Source organism: Lutjanus erythropterus, chromosome 19 (assembly GCF_056507025.1).
Source record: "Lutjanus erythropterus isolate fLutEry1 chromosome 19, fLutEry1.hap2, whole genome shotgun sequence".
NCBI lineage: Eukaryota > Metazoa > Chordata > Actinopteri > Lutjaniformes > Lutjanidae > Lutjanus > Lutjanus erythropterus.
Window position 1 is genome coordinate 33161899 of NC_139335.1, and position 18082 is coordinate 33179980.

An 18082-nucleotide genomic window follows, 5' to 3' on the forward strand; every position below is an offset into this window, starting at 1 on the left:
TGGAATCTACTCACATGAAGTTCTGTGTTCCCTTGCATTAAGGTTTGTGTTCCTGTTGAACATTAGCAAGAGCGAATGTTTCCTTCTTAATGATGCAGTGAAACAGATCTCAGCCCAGAAGCTTCCTTTCCGCCTGGCCTCCTCTGGCTTTCTGTATCAAGTAATTAATATTTTGTACAGCCTCACCTCACTCTATAAGCACAACATTTTGATGTTGGTTATGGAGGTAAAATCCGACTTGAAACATTGGAATACTCTCCCCCTGTCACTTTTGGGTAGAATCAACTCAGTTAAAATGAATGTTTTACACAGGTTTCTGTTCCCTTTTCAGTGCTTACCAATATTCCTTCACTTATCTTTTTTCAACAGCTAGATAGGAATATTTCATCATTAATATGGGCAGGAAAGACCCCAAGGACAAAGCACTGTATTTTCCAAAGGACTAAAGAAGATGGTGGGCTTTCCTGTCATACTATTGGGCAGCCAATATTCAGAAAATCCACAATTGGCACAATTCCCCCTCCACAGACTGGTGTCAGATGGAAGCTCGCTCTTGTGACTCTACCTCTTTGTCAGCTTTAATTTGCGCCCCCCTAAATTCATACCATGTCAAATACACTTCTAACCTGATTATCCTAACTACTGTAAAGATTTGGAGGCAGCTTATACGTTATTTTAAAATACTTTCTTCTTCCCTTTTATTGCCTATCTGTGACAACCATCTATTCCAGCCCTCAGCACTTGACCCAGTCTGGAAGGAAAAAACTTCTGGTTCTTTTTAAACACTTTTTTGTTGACAAGGTTTTTCCATTGCTTGACAACCTTGAGATTAAATTTGACCTCCCACAGTCTCATTTATTTAGATATTTTCAGATCTGAGACTTTGCCCGTTACAACCTCCCTAACTTTCCACGTAAATCACCTGATTCTTTTATTGATACAGTTCATCAAAGTTGAAGTTGAAGTTAATCAAATCATTATAATCATCTCCCCTGACATCTAATACTTGGGGAAAAGAACTTGGTACTTCCTTTTCATCTGAGTGAGCCCTTCTACTGCATCCTGTGCCAGTCTGACACTGATCCAGTTCCAGGTCTTTCACAGGACACACCTGTCCAAAGTCAAACTTGACAAACTGTCTAACACAGGTGATGTGTGTGAATGATGCTGTTTATTCCCTGATAATCACACACAAATCTTTTTCTCTTGTCCAAGGCTGAGTTCTTTCTGGTCCTCCTTCTATGACACACTTTCTGGAGTCCTCAGTAGACCTGTCCTCCCAAACACCTTGACTTGTATTTTCAGTGTTCCTGAAGAATTTACCTGTTTCACTTCAGAGGAGAGCAGTATCATTGCTTTTGCCTCCATTGTTGCCCACAGGTGTATTTTAGTTCATTAGAAGGATCAGAAGCCTCCATCTCCTAATTCTTAGTTGAAAGACTTTTTGTCCTTTTTATACTTGTCCTATTTCAGTTCTCTTCCTTCTTTGGAAGATTAGCAGAATAAATTAAGTTATTTTTCAGCGTAAGTGGAACAACTTTTATAGGTTTGGGTATGAGACTGGTCAGCCCTGTGCACAATAGACTGAAATTTCCAGAACTTCTTTGAGTTATAAAAATGTAAAAATGGGTGACAGGTCACTCTGTGGATGTAACCCAATAAAGATACATGTGAAAAATAAAAAGTTTTGTATTGCCTTGCTTTAAGTTTGTGTTCCCTCAAATGAAGTTTGCGTTCTCTGTAGTTTTACTGAGTGGACAGCTACTGGTTTTGTAGTCTGCAGTCTTGTTTCAGGCGACATCGCGGCATCCACTATCTGCATGTCCAAAGTCCCCAGGAAACAACAACTAGACTCACAAACTTTGTTTGTTAAATTATCTCTTAAATTGAAAAACATCATATGTGTAATGTGTGGTACAATTCAAATAGGAACTCTGTCTCGCCATGTTTTTTCTGAGGGGGAGGGAATTTGCCTCTCTATATCTGATCATATTTTGATGACATACTTTTATCTGAGGGGAAATTTGCACCAAAGCAAATTCATTCCTCGTGCTATCATGAGGAGTACAAATGTAGTTCACAATAAGCCTGCTGCTGGACAGGACATGTCACATGATTTATTTGCATTTAGCCAAAGACTGGGATTAGACTACATGCTGTACTTTTTTGTGCAGTTTAAACCTGGAGATAAACAAAACTTCATTGAAAAATTAAATGACATATTAGATTTTGTATTTGATCATTGCAAATACATAAAGACAACCTCTTGAAGTAATTTGCAACAAATTACATCTTTTTTCAACCCAGCAAAACACAAATTATAAAATACTGAAAAGTAATTAAATACGTATTTTAATGATATTTGCTTGAAATACCACCTACCTCTGCACATCTGTCACTCAAGATCACAAGTTCATTACCTTTTCATGTCAGGAAAATAGCTGACTCTAAATGTTTTCTCATGATAACAGGATAGATTTTTATCTTGAATAAAGAAAAAGTGTTTTTCAAATGATAACAAGATAATTATGTCGTGATATCAAGTTGTTCATTAAAGACTAAAATGTAATTATATAAAATAACATTAAAGATATAAAATACAGTAAGTTATAGTCAGCATGTCTATGTTCTATTACAGCTACAGATAACAAAGATGTAGTCAGATTACAGATACATTTATTAAAAATTGAGAATATTAGTAGTATAACTTTTTTAATGAATAAAATTATGCACAGTTCACACACAGCTGCCAATTCATTATCATGACCTCCAGTGTAAAAATGATTCACTGGGTGGAAATTTCAACTTTTTCTGTCTTTAAATCAATCATAATAATCAACTAGTAAATTAATCTGCATCTATTTTGATAATTGATTCATCATTTTGAGCCATTTTTTTAAATTAAAAAAAGTCACATTTCTCTGATTTCAGTTTCTTAAATGTGAATATTTTCTGGTTTCTTTACTCCTCTCTGACAGTAAACTGAATATTTTTGAGTTGTGGACAAAACAAGACTTTTGAGGACGTCAATTTGGACTTCAACAAACAAAATTTTTCACAAATTTCTGACATTTTATGGACCAAACAAGTAATCGATTAATCAGTGATGAAAATAATCGTTAGTTAGTTAGTTCGTTAGTTGCGTCCCTGCAACACACTATATCAGACTAAACAATGTAACCATATTTTATATTGAGGTAATCCAGAAGTAACAGAAAGTAATCAAGTTACATGACTTTAATATTGTGTTACTTGGATTACGTTACTGACTAGATTTTTTGAAGAGGTAATTAGTAACTGTATTAGAATACATTTTAAAGTAACCCTCCCTGCCTCCTGTTCCTCATTACTGCGGGACACAAAGCGCATTCTCGATGCCCGGGCGCGCGCCTCGCCAGAAACTGATCGAGGGACACACCCCCTTCCTTACGTCCTCCCTCTTCTTCCTCCGCGTTGCATTCTGGGAAATCGAGTTCATTCTCGTTCAGGAAAGATGGTAGACGTGCAGCCGCCACCCCTCCGGAGCCTGGATGATTTTCTCCTCAGCTCGGCCCGGTTCGCCGTGCCCGACGTGCGCGACCTGGACCGCTGGAACAACCGCATCATCAACAACCTGCTGTACTACCAGAGCAACTATTTCCTGTCCGCGCTGGGCTTCCTGCTCTTGGTGGGGTAAGTTTCATTATTCTGACGTGGTCACCCGCCCTCCCCGAGCGCTCTGTCATATAGCGAACATACTGGAAGTCTGTGGGAGCACAAACACTGTGGAATCATGGGTTTCCTTCTGTTTCTCTCCGCGTCTTTGTGTTCCCAACTGCATGAGAGTGATCCTCTCCATCATGACACAGTATGATGACTCCTGAACGCAACAGAACACAACAGACTCTTAAGTTTGATGGAGATGGGAATGAGATCAAATCCTCATCTACCTCAGTGTTCCTCTGATCTGGTGCTCTTCATCACCTGCCAACAGGAGTGGAGACTGACTGTCAGTGATCTACCCGTTTGACAGGGCCGATAGATTGTCAGTAATCAAGGAGACCGAAAATCGATATTTACAGTAGAGCCGATTTTCATTTGTGGTAAAAATGAAAATTTTGGTCAAAATTTAAGAATTACACACCTAATTAGACTGAATGAGTGGTGGAAAGAGTACTGAATATTTGTACTCCAGTACAAGTACTGTTACACCTCTAAAATATTTCTCAATTACAAGTAAAAGTACTGGTGTTAGAAATATACTTAAGTGAAAGTACAAAGTACTCAGAGCATTAATTACTTTTAAGTGTTGATGTCACCGTCTTGTCTCTAAACTAGGGTTGGCAAATTTTGTGCGTTTTTCCTCAACCGATAATTGAAGATGGTAGTAATTGGTCGATCACGAATAATTTATATGATACTAAACATGATCTTCCCTCATTTTCAATTTCTCATTTTAATTCTAAGTAATTCAACAAATGGCTTCGCCAGACAAAAACATATCAAATTAGATGCAAATTACAGATTATTGATTAAATATCCATCAATCCATTTTCATTGGGGGCCACATGAGAAATTGATCAGGCTGCTGCAGGTCAGACATAAATGATATAAGGTTCTAATAATGTCCAAATCTCTAATAATGGAATGGTCACAAGTGTTCTATATAGGACACTTCTACTGTTGGTCACTCTTTCTGAATTGCCATGTGATGAATTGTGGACTAATATTTTGTTGTCAGTATGTAAAACTTGATGTTTTACAGTGAACCATGCTGCTACATACAGGCTGCAGTGATAGTAGCAGCTAAAGTAATAGAAGAACATAAAGAACATGGATGTTGAGCACTGAGTGAATTAAGTTACAGTTTAATACCAAATATACAGTTCATTATCATTACCAATGAACACAACACTGACCCCTTTCAAAATAAAGGTCTGGTAACAGTTTAATACTAAGCAAAATGTTATTGACTGTCTTTGGTAGATTTTTAATTTTTGGTATTTCCATCATGGCCTTGCAGGGCCACATGAAACCTTTCAGTGGGCTGCATCTGGCATCTGTCCCAGGTCTGCTTTAAGCAATATGTTTCATTATCTTATGGTGCATTCATGTGCACCCCAGATAGTCCCATATTCTGAGATGGGAAGTTGTTACTCCAACTTTAGTGTGTTCAAGAGCTTTCAAGATGTAAAGTGAAAACAACATGGATGTACAGTACAGTAGGGGGTACTTGTGTGGAGAAGGGGACTGGGGGTTGATGCTAATAAATAACATGTGGACAGCAACTGATGGTTACAACTTAATACTACATTACATGTGACCAAAATGTTCTGCAATACTTGAATTCATAGAAAGTTCTCATCCACTATATTTCTACAAATGTGAAATCATCAGTCAACAACTCATGTATCAAATTTTTCTCCAACTTTCCAAGTTACTGTGGGACTTGAGATTTTCCCAGTGAGGAAGTCATTTTTCTCATTATTCTGACACCATATGAATGCATGAATATCAGCACCCAGCAGCCTTTGCTCTCTGCCATCTAAGCCTGGGTTTTGTGTTTCCTCTCAGGTATTTCCAGCCCTTCCAGTTGTTGGTCGGGGCGATAGTGGTCACCTTGTTGTTCCTGGGCTTTGTCTGGGCTGCTGAGAACCAAGCTCCTATTCGCCGTTTCCGTAGAAACCACCCAGCTGTTGCTGTCTTTGCCATCCTTTTGGCCAGTTATCTCTTCATATCGGTGCTGGGAGGCGTGGCTGTGTTCCTGTTTGGGATAGCGTTCCCTATACTAAGTAAGAATGGAACACACACACACACACACACACACACACACACAGAGTACCTGCATATTTCACCAAAGCATGAAATGAACATAACACCTACCTGCCTGCAGACACCAGTTTTCCGCACCAGTCCAGCTGGTACAAGACTGAGCAGTCATCCCCAAACATGACTTTACTTTATATTTTACATTTACATAAAGAGCCAGTTCAGTTATATCACAGAAACATTTTCTTCTCTTTATTGGTCCAGCCATGCATACGATGTCGTTTTTTTTTTTTTTTTGGTTGAACATACATAGATTTCTGCTGGCACACTGGTAATTAATCATTAATCAATTTATTGCTGTTAAGAATTTAACTGATTAAACATTTATTAAGTAAGGGAGCACTTCAACAACAAGGTGTGTGTTAAGTGGTTTGAAAGCACAACATGGAGATGAAGAGTCACTTCAGTTGATTATCCTGCTTATACCATCGTCATTTACCAACAACATGAAATAAAAGTATTCGCAGACTTTTTGGGGAAAGTTTTGCACTCAAAATGGAAACTTATGAAGTTGTCATGACAACGAATAATTCTAGTCACTTTTACAACCAACCAACAAACTGTCCACATTTATGAGCGATGTCGCAGCAGCACATTTGAGGTTCCTCGCTCTGTAGATGAGTAAATGAACTATCTGAGTTTCTTTTTCATGTAACATAATTTTCTTAAATGTGCCTTGTTATATAGTTGGAGGACAGTTTACTTGCAAATCCCAAAAGTTTCCTTCTCCCCGCCAAACCATGTCCTTTTTAAGGATATTCCTATTAAAAAAAGCTGCTGTGATCATATAAAAGGTGCAGCTTCTTCTCAACCTTGTTAATTCGTCTCTTGTCCTCCCTTTGACTGCTGTGATGAGGAGAAACACAAACATCAAGGACGTCACATCAGGTTTAACCAGATAAAACGGGTTGGAGGTGCATTAAACATTGAAAAGTCTCTCGCCCTGGTTCTGTTTCAGCAGTCTGTTGGCTGACACACAGAGCAGTTAGGAGGTGGTGAAACCAACAGTATATGTTTTGTGTGTCATTTCTGTTTTTGTCTTTGGTCTGCCTTGTTAGTCTAGAAATGTCAGTAACTGTGTCCCATTGGACTTTGTTCTGAGCCATTAGTTGAATAAAGACAGGTGGATAAAACACTTCAACACTTACTCTTTTATTATTCTCTTCATTTAAATTGTTTGTGCTTCATGAATAATGTTTCACATCAGGGCTGCAACCAATGATTATTTTTTTATAGTTGATTAATCTAATCTAATATTTATTGTCTCCTCCCTCTGTGTCTGTCGCTCCTTCACAGTGGTTCTGGTCCACGCGTCAGTGAGACTGCGCAGCCTGAAGAACAAGCTGGAGAACAGACTGGAGAGCATCGGCCTGAAGAGGACACCCATGGGGCTCCTGCTAGAGGCTCTGGGACAGGAACAGGAGGCTGGATCCTAGAGAGGAGGAGGAGGAGGAAGAGGAGGAGGAGGAGGAGGAGGTGTGCAGGGGTGGGGATAGTTTGGGTTCCATCTGAAGGAAAGGAGAAATGGGGAAAAACAAAGGAGAAGGAGAGAATTACTGCAGGGCATGAGGTAGAACAAAAAGAAACAGGAAGTAAGAAGAAAGAGTCAGGAACAAAAAGGGTGATTTGGTTTGTTGTAAAAGTGATCTGACAGGAAGTGAACAGTGGAGGAGAGGGAAATGATAGAAATCATCAGAACCAACAAATGAAATCATCCTTGATCTGTTTTGCCAAACGTCGCACTTTAAGCACACATTGTTTTGTTTCATTTATTTTGACATGATTGATACGTTTGTGTCTTTGCAGTACATACTGTAGGTATGTAGAGATGTAGCCATATGTTCATATTCACACAGACCTTTTCATATGACAGACTGTAAGAACTCCTGCACCTCTGAGTCATTGTCTATTTACACACTGACTCATGCTCTATTTGTGTCTCAGTAAACACTGACCTGCGCTCCGTCTCAGCCTTTACAGAGCTGTTGTATTAATAGTATGTGAAGAAAAGTTGGAACATTGTGTAAAAAGTGTGTAAAAAGTTTTCATATTTTGAGAATAAAGTTCAACTCTTCTTGAGAATTGGGACAAAACATGTTCTACCAAAACCAGCTTTAAAAGAATATTAATACCAACACTCTAATTCCAGTTCTTTTTTGGTGAAATTTATTCTTTACAAATTTATATGTATGAAATATGTCATTAATGAAATGTTTTAGGCTGTTTTAATTTTGTTTTTAATTTCTACACTTGCTCTGTGCCAGAAAACAGCCTGGTCCCAGACAAGAATTTACCACTTCAAACAATTAAAACTCAAAATACCCACTGATAACATAGATATAAAATGTGCTGTTATGATCAACTTTGTTTTAAAATGTATTTTTTATGAACTTGTTGGTTCTACAATGTTGTGTCCCAGATTTCCATCAAGATTCTAAATCAAATCAAAAAGAATTCTGTTTTAAAATGTGAGTTTTGATTAGCAGTAAGAGAACTTTGAACATTTTGTCAACTCTGTAAGATGTGAAATTTAATAAGAGAGTAAAATGACTGGGAGGTCGGCCTATTACAAGATTAAGAGTTTGATCATTTAAAATATATTTTCCAGCATGATTGAGAGTAGAAATCAAAATGCCCTCAAGATATGTTTGTGTCCCAATTCTCAAGAATGACTGACATGTAATTAAACAAGACAGAGTTGTGCTGTGCCACAGTAACTGACAGGTCCAGTATGACTACAGACCACTACAGATGTTGTGGAAATGAAAAAATGAGATTTAAGCTTGTATGTATTATCTAGCCACTTCAATACAATCTATTATTTGAGGAGGATTGATTTCTTCTCTGTCCGCCATTTTGTCATCTCATGAAAGAGGTCGTTCCATCTGTCTTAAATTGTTTGTCCTGTTGGGGACGCTGTCTTGTTTATTTAAAGATTTTGTCACTAAAATCTCCTGACAGCATTTGAAACAAGTGAGATGATGTCAGCATACAGGAAGACTGGTGTGATTTGATGGGTAATTGTGGTCTGGTGATTTGTTAAGATGATCAGATTTATCAGAGCAGGTGGTGGAGACACATTCTGATCCACAGGCAGGACCAGAGTCATAACACTCTACTTCAGATGAATCCCCTTCTTCTTTTAATGTTTACATCATTTTGCATTCAAAAGTGACTTAAATGCACAAAGGATCAGTGTGGAGGATTAAGTGGCATCTAGTGGTGATTCTACAATAATGAAAACATAGTTATGAATATTATTGTTGAGATGGTGTTAGAAGGAAACAGGAGGTTTTGTATTTATATGAAGTTCAGAACAAATCTAATCTGCTCTGTCAGTCTAAGACTGTTGAGCATCATAGTGTTGATGAAGGACCAACAGGAGCAGAAGTGAACTATGGAGGAAACAAATCCAGAATGATTTTACTAAGCACATTCCTCAGCCTGTTTTTATTCAGAATAAAAGGCCTCGGCCCGTCACACTCCTCCACTGCTGGTCAGTGGCAGCTGCCCTTGTCTCAAAGCGCTGGGAACTGGAGCAAATGAATCACTTTGAATTTACCCTTAATTCTCTTACAACATACCATGAATAACCACTGACCAATAAAGTTTGTTGGTCGCCGTGCCAGCGCTTGTGGGGACTGTAGTTTGAGATGCTCTCCTTGTAATTTGCTCTGTTTTTAGCCACGCTGGCGCTGTGGCTCTGAGGATAGCTGCTCGTTCTGCCACTTTGCTCCAGACTAAAATGTCTCAAACATTATTGGATGGATCGCAGGGTTCATGGTGATCTGCCCTCTAGCGCCACCTTTAGGCCAAAATCACCCAATAAGACCTCTCAACATCAACTAGAGCAGTCATTCCCAAACAGTGGGTCAGGACCCACAGGTGGCTCGCAGGAGCTTTGGTTTGGGTCACCAAATAAATAAAAGAATGGAAGAAATGTAGTAGTATCTTAATTATATTCTTATAATTCAGTAGTCTAATATTTTATGCATAATTTTCCTTATGAGAGGAAAGAAAACCAATGAGATGTTCTGTTAACTCAGCCTTGATTCATTTATCTTTTATTCATAAAGTATTAAACATTTCTATGTTTGCAATAATATGCATCAAGATTAGGGCTACAAATAATTTATATCTGTTCAATCTGTCCATTATAATCATGATTGATCGATTAGCTGTTGACGAAAAATGGTGAAAAATACTGATCTGGCAATAATTTTTCCACTAATTGATTAGTTCTTTGGTCATAAAATTTAGAAAATAATGAAAATCAGTTGATTAATCCTGTCACAATCTCGTCAGTTAAAAAATAAGACATTTGTTTGTGCGCTCCACCACTTTTCACGTTTTGACCTATTTTTCCAGCTAGTGATCAATCTGGCAATAATCTTTCCACTAATGGATTAGTTGTTTGGTCCATAAAATGTCAGAAAATAATGAAAATTGATTCATTAATCCTGTCACAATCTTGTCTTAAGCAAGGTTTTTTTTGGCTCATGAGTTGAAAACTAAGCATCAGAAATGATCTAAAGAGTAAGTTCAAGTACAAATCTAAGAACATTTTTATGAGTGAGGCCCCTGGCGTAGGACAGATGTTCACTCCTGTGTTGTTCTTCTGAGTGAAGGAGATTTAGAAAACACTACCATGAAGGAAGAAGTTTTCAGCTGTTTAAAAAAAACAATACTTTTTGTACCAGAAAAGCCGAGTGAAGGTATTTGACAGATTTAAAGCTATTTTATTGTACACTAGCTGCCTGTTGTGGGGACTGTGCATTGTATTGCTTTATTGCAACTTAACATTTAGACATGACAAACCTGTGTGCAACATCTGTACAGGGAACCTACCTCTGGATCCTGTATTCAAGGAACTGATTTTCCTCCTGTATGATTTTCATTCCTCAGATCTGGATGGTTCCATAGACAGATTCCTCCTGACTTGTTCCACTATAACGTGACTTTCTGTCCAAAGCATATCAAAAATACATATTTTTGTTTTTGCTGTCTGGCCTGTAGTGCTATTTCTAGATCCAGATTTTTTTGGTGTGAGTTGCAGAGTTTAGATGATATTGGCTGTAGAGATGTCTGCCTTCTCTCACATGTAATAGAACTAAATGGCACTTGTCCTGTGGTGCTTAAAGCACCAAAAAATACATTTGAAAATTTCAAAAACAGTGTCCCTGTTTCTCAAGATAATCCACACACATTGTTGTGAGCAGTTTCATGTAGGAACTACTTTCTTTCTGCAGTAGGGTCTGTGGGAACTACTTTAGGACTACTTTCTTTCTACTAGAAAGAAAATAGCTCCTACTTGAAACTGTTCATAACACAGTCTGTTGATTATTTTGAGTAACCAGGAATTTTTCAAACGTACTTTTTTGGTGCTTTAAGCACCATAAGTCAAGGGGCATTTAGTCCAATCAGATCACAGCCGATATCTCCAAAACTCTGCAACTCACACCAAAATTATCTATGTGGATAAACAGCCCTACAGACCAGGGGAGGGACATGTATTTTTGATTTTAGGGCGAACTGTCCCTTTAAGACATAAACAATGCCAGCTTTTATTCTTCTGTTACATATTGTTGACTATTGAAGGCTATGTTAGCATAATTTCATATTGTGTAATTGTATATGTGCCATTTTTGTTTTGCCTTGTGGAATCATGTCAGACATTTAGCTGACGTTCTTCTCCAGAACCTCATGACAGCAGCAGGGAACATGGCTGGTACAGGGCTTTGGAACAAGCTGCTGGAACAGTCTGTCCTGGTATTGGTTTGTCTCATCCCTGCATCATAAGTACAAATCAGGAAAAAAATAACTTCAATCTGAGCAGAAAGAAATTAATTACTAGTAATTTAATTACTAGAATGTGAAGAGGAGAATGTTTGTGTGTGACAGTGTCCTGGTGGTGACTCTGAATGTTGCCTTACATTCAGCTAAATGTTTGAAGTTTGATTCACCAACATGATGTCTTTGACCCTTTTGCCAAAATGTCCTGGTAATTTCATTTATTTAAAACATTTTTTTCTAAATAAAGAATTCTGTACTGCACTGTGTCTGTCTGTGTGTGTATAACTAAGTACTAGCTACTAGTTAGCTAAAGACAAAATGTAAATGTATACATTTGGGTTTTCCAAAATTAAGACCAATATCCTACATTTTGAATTACAATTATATAAAAATGTTTAAAATTTATATGAAAACAGCCTGTAAAGTTTGCAGTATAACATTCTGTCACATGCAATGTGATTATATAATCTAGATAGAAAAAAGTGACATTAATAATAATAATAAATAATTGTTTTTATTATTATAATAATAAATCTAATAGTAATTAGATTGCAGATACATGTAGTAAAAATGTGGATTATTAACAGCTGGACAAACTAAAAAAACCTAACAACCAGCATTAGAATACACCTTTACAGTAAACCCCCCCAACTCTGAGGACAATATCTTATGATTAAGAAACATTCAGTTCTTTTCTGAGAACTTCAGCTTGTTGCTTCAGCTGACATTCATGAAGATGTTATTAATTTTGTCGTGTAACTAATAGTGTAACTAGGTAATGTTAGCACTGAGCTGCACTGTGTGGACTTTATCTAATGAAGGAGTCATCACAGGACCTACACTTTACTGTAAATGTGAAGCACAGATGTCTTATGATATAAGTGGAGTTCAAACTGAGGCCCCACAGGTCACATGATGTCACCTGAGCCAGGTCCTTTAGGTGAATGAGGACATGCTGGGACACACACGCTGCAGAGTTTACTGCCTTGACAGCAGGGGGTGCTCTGTCTCAGTCTCACACACACACACAGACACAACCCAACAACAAACTCTAACATGCAGACAAATGTCTTCATCTGGTGTAGTCTTTAAAGGGACAGTCAGTGGGATTTGTCTAAGCTGTTTATAAATGCATCAAAAATATGTTGATTGTTGAGTCTCATAATTTATCACAATAGAAAATATGGTGAAATTCTTCAGCCTAATATAGTGTTTTTATAGGGCTGAAACTAATGATTATTTTCATAATTGATTAATTCATCAATTATTGTCTCAATTAATTGATTAGTATGGTTCATTAAATGGTGAAAAATGTTGATCAAAGCTCAATATGACGTCCTAAGTGTCTTGTTTTGTTTTGTCTACAACTAAAGAAAGAAACCAGAGTAAAGAAACCAGAAAATATTTACATTTAAGAATCTGAAATCAGAAAATTTGGGCTTTTTAAAATTAAAAAAATGTCTCAAAATGATTAATTGATTAATTAATCCTGTCACAATCTTGTCACTTGAAAAATAGGTCCAAACATGTTGAGCACATGGTCGTACGTTTGTGCTCCATGTGTTTGGACCTTTTTTTTTTTAAGTCTTTCTGGTAATGATTATTTTCATTATCGATTAATCTGTCAACCATTTTCTCCATTAATCAATTTATTTGGTCCATAAAATGTGAGAAAATGTTAATCCGTGTTTCCTAAAGTCCAAGATGACGTCCTCAAATGTCTTGTTTCATCCACAACTTAAAAATATTCAGTTTACTGTCAGACTGTAATAGAATACAGTAACCTCTTTTTGTATCCAGATTATGCAATCCCTTTACATGTAATCTGTGACTCCCTAAACCTGAATTAAATTCTGATATCTCGATCTGACCTACATAAGAGAACGAGACCATCAGTGAGAAGACTGGCTATTCATACAGTAGTCTATAGAGTGTACATTAGGAAGTTAAAATAAGCAGGAGAGACTTTGTTTTTGATATTATATTTTGTACAGAGGGGTCTCCAAAATCAACAAAACATGTAATTCCTTGTAGCTTTAAGTAAGATTTTGAAAGCAGGGCTTTTACTTGTAATGGAGTATTTGTGCTACTTTTGAATGCTTCATCAAGTTCTTTATTACCATGTTGTTTCTGTTTGACACAGATACAACATAAAATACAGGGTTCCTCCTTCTCTGAAATCAAATTCAAACACTTCTCAAGCTTTGTCAGCACCTGTGGTAAATGACACATTCATAAACATATACATGCTCAGTGTCAGATGTTATTCTCTTTAAATAGCTGTCATGTTTCATGACAGGATTCTACAGAAGGGAGACACATTAAAGTAAAACAAAGTTTCATCTTTCAAAAGTAGACTGTGCATCCAATTAGAGCTCCAATAATTAATCATTTAATTGGCTGATGATTGATTAATTATCACAAAATTAATCACCAACTATTTTGATAATTAATAAGTCAGTGTGAGCACCTTTTGAAGAAGAAATGTGAAAAAATGCACCCCTAGGTGGAATTTTCATGCTTTTTGCCTTTAAATCAATCAATCAATCAATCAATCAATCAATCAATCAATCAATCAATCAATCAATCAATCGTGTACAACAAAGGAAGGAACAGCGGGACAAACTAATAAACCTAACACTCAGAGCTGCAATGATTATTCTATTAATAATCAACTATTAAATTAATCTGCATCTATTTTGATAATCAATTAATCAATTTGAGTCATTTTTTAGAAAAAGTCCAAATTCACTGCCCTCAGCTTCTTAAATGTGAATATTTTCTGGTTTCTTTACTCCTCTCTGACAGTAAACTGAATATTTTTGAGCTGTGGACAAAATAAGATATTTGAGGACGTCATCTTGGACTTTGATCAACATTTTTCACCATTTTCTGACATTTCATGAACCAAACAACTTTGTGATTTGAAGAAAAATTATTGTGTACATCACTGTTGAAATGGTTAAGAGACTATTCTTCAAGTGATAAGATTGATTGAGATTGATTGATTAACTAATCGATTAATCATTTGATTCATTTTTTAAAGAGAAAAAGTCAAAATTCTCAGATTTCAGCTATTATGAAAGTAATGCAATTACAACTTCAAGCAGTTTCAAGCACTTCATCCAAAATCCAAGACCTCCTCAAATCTTGAAAACACTACATTAAAATTTTCAGCATTTTCAAGGATTTCCAGCAGCTGTAAGAACACTGAAAACAGATTATAAGAAGAACTTGTTCTGGTTTGTTGTTATCTCCTCCAGTTCAGTGAAGGATAGGGATAAATATTGCCTCACACACACACCACAACACACACAGTTTCCAGGGAGGAGTTGAGTATACGTCATCACGGGGTTTTATAAAGGTCCCACCCTCAGAGTCCAGAGCCGAAACTGAAGCCGGGACGGTGTGACTGTCTGTCAGAAAGCCCCTGAAACACTCAGACGAGCTGCTGATCAGTGAACACTGAGCCAAAGCCTCTGGTAAGACTCGATCCTCTCATTATTCTCATTTTACTCCGAAAAACTGTGAGTGATGTCAGTCAGTGATCACAGTGGTCCTCTGTCATGTCCCGGTAAGAGCCTGTCTTTGTCTCAGTGACTCAGTTTCACAGGACTTACTCTCAGAACTGTGTAGTGTTTTTTTTATGGTTGTTACAAGTATTTAATAAAAACGCTGTGTGATGATTGTGTAGTTGCCCGGTCAGAAATGCCACCAGCTCAGTATGAAACCTGTTGTTGTCCTCGGCTGATCTACACATATATTTCCTACATGTTGACACGCAGAGGAAAACAACAGGAAACATGACAACATCACCACAACAGTACAAAAACTCGGCACCATCAGTGCGTCTGCGTTACACTACTGATGTGGACTGTAACTAAGTACATTTAAGGTTTTGTACTTAAATAGTGATGGAGGAAGTGTGCAGACTTTATAATCTATTGTTCTTGTACTTTATTTCTGTACAGCACTTTGGTCCACTGTGGTTGTTTTAAAGTGCTTTACAAATAAAGTTGGATTGGATTGGATGTGAAACTGTCACTGTGGAGTAGCGGTTCCTTTACTATACGTCTAAAGGGATAGTTCACCCAAATGTGAAAATTCAGTCATTATCTACTCAGCCTCATGCTGACTGAAGGTCAGATTTATCTTGTAAAACACTGCTGGAGAATCTCCCAGGCAATTAAAGTGAATGGTGATAAAAAAAAAAAAAAAAAAAAAAAAAAAACCCACAAAATTCCTTTAGGGGCTTTAGGAGACTTGGATTACACCAGAAGAGCAGTAGGTCACCATTCACTTCCATTATTTGGGTGATTCTGCAACACTGTTTCCTGTGAAACTCCAGTAGTGTTTTGTGGAATAAAAAACTAAAACTGACCTTCAATCAGCATGAGGGTGAGTAGATAATGACTGAATTTTTTTATTTTTGGGTGAACTATCCCTTTAAACCTGGTTGACTAACTTCAACAATCAAATGCTTCTTACACATTAATACATCAGTAATAACATGCACAGGGACTTTTTTTTGCATTAGGAGTACTTTTACTTTTTGATACTTGAAGTACAGGCTGATGCCAATAATTAAAGGGACAGTTCACCCCAAAATCAAAAATAGATATTTTTCCCCTGGCCTGTAGTGCTGTTTATCCATCGAGATAGTTTTTGTGTGAGTTGTAGAGTTTTGGCTATTGGTCATGCAGGAACAACTTTCTCTCAGCAGTAGAATCTACCAGAACTATTTTATAATCTAACGGAACTCCGGAACAGAAATAAAATAGTTCTTACATGAAACTGCTCACAACAAGATCTGTGGATTATCTTGACTAACTGGTTCATTATTTTTGGAAAGAGAAACTGGTTTTGAGTTTTTCTTTGTTTTTTGGCACTTTGAGCACTACAAGCTGAGTGCTCTCATTATATTGGAGAGAAGGCAGACATCTCTACAGCTGATTTCTCCAAAACTCTGCAACTCACACCAAAACTGTACAGACAGATAAATAGCACTAAAGGCCAGAGGAAAAATATCTATTTTTTGAACCATCTGACAGTCCACAAAAACACACAGCACATAACAACAAGTCTGACAGAAATAAAGGACAAGTCACAAAATAGAAGGAAAGAAAAAAAGGACAAGAAAAGAGAAAGAAAGAAAGAAAGAAAAGAAAAAAAATGATTCACAGATTCAAATTTTGTCTTCAAGAATTGAGCAAGCCAATGGCCTGTGGGATAAATTACACCGTGTAGCAATACCAAGACCCTAATTTCCTCTAGACCACACAGTACAAGATTATACTTGCCTAGACCATGTATGGGATGATACAGTCCACTGAACTACAGTATAAAAATGGGAGTATTCTGTATAGTCATTTTTTATACTCCATGGTTTTAATGTGGTGCTGAAAAGTTTTCAAACTCCAGTTGTAGTCAGCTGTTCCACTGTGGCTCCTGTCAACAGGTTACCATAGCATGAAAAGCAAAGCCAGCGTCCTGTAGGAGGGAGGAGACTGGGTGAGGGTTTTTCCAGGCAAACACTGGCAATTACATCATGAGGCTGCAGCGAGGCAGCGCGGGGCAGGCAGGTGGTTACCAAACCCTTTCTAGAAGTAGGTCGAACTTACTGGGAGCGGTATTACACGCTGACTCTGTCCTGACTTCCTTATCTCCTCACACAAACTCTCAACGGCTGCCTCTCTGCAGGTCAGGCTGCTCTGACAATGGAAGATTAGTGTTGATAACTGCAGTGCCGTTATTATTATCGCTAGTGCAGGGCTGCCAATCTTACTGTACTGTAGAAGTAGTGGTAGAAGTTACAGTAGCAATAACTGTTGGCTGTTATTAGGATACAGGCTTGGGGAGTAATGGATTACATGTAATGGGATTATGGAATCTGGATACAGATAAAAAAAAAAAAAAGACAGTAATGTACTTTATATGTTTCTCCATATTTTTGGACCTATTTTTCAATTGACAAGATTCTGATGGGATTAATTCATCAATTAATCATTTTGAGGTAATTCAGATTAATCAATAATGAAAATAGTCTTAACAGGAAAGACTTGAAAAATACGTCCAAACGTGGAGTGCACAGATAAGTGCATACACTCCATATGTTTGAATCTGTTTTTCAATTGACAAGATTGTGACAGGATTAATTAATCAATTAATCATTTTTGAGATAATCCATATGAATGAATAATGAAAATAATTGTACAGGAAAGTCTTGAAAAATAGGTCCAAACATTTGGAGCGCACAGACGTATCCGTATGCTCCATATGTTTGGACCTATTTTTCAATTCACAAGATAGAGACAGGATTAATTAATCAATTTATGGTTCTGAGGTAATTCAAAAGTAATGGAAAGTAATCAAATTACACTACTTTAATACTGAGATGCTTGGATTCATTACTGACTACATATTTTAACAGGTAATTAGTTACTGTACAGTTTTAAAGTAACCCTTCCAACCATGTTAGGAT

General features: G+C 37.1%; 1 protein-coding gene across 1 annotated transcript; it reads left to right on the forward strand.

Annotated features, from left to right (window-relative positions):
- The first annotated feature begins 3462 nt into the window (after nt 1–3462).
- Nucleotides 3463–7476, forward strand: praf2 (PRA1 domain family, member 2). Its single transcript, XM_084745017.1, has 3 exons — nt 3463–3672; nt 5554–5771; nt 7105–7476. Exons 1-3 carry the CDS (start codon nt 3494–3496, stop codon nt 7242–7244), a joined length of 537 nt encoding a protein of 178 aa, XP_084601143.1. The 5' UTR covers nt 3463–3493; the 3' UTR covers nt 7245–7476.
- Nucleotides 7477–18082: the final 10606 nt, after the last annotated feature.

Coding starts and splice junctions, on each gene's coding strand:
- praf2 (XM_084745017.1), top strand. CDS start 3,494: ATGGTAGACGTGCAGCCGCCACCCCTCCGGAGCCTGGATGATTTTCTC. Junction 3,673..5,553: donor GGCTTCCTGCTCTTGGTGGG/GTAAGTTTCATT, acceptor GTTTCCTCTCAG/GTATTTCCAGCCCTTCCAGT. Junction 5,772..7,104: donor GATAGCGTTCCCTATACTAA/GTAAGAATGGAA, acceptor GCTCCTTCACAG/TGGTTCTGGTCCACGCGTCA.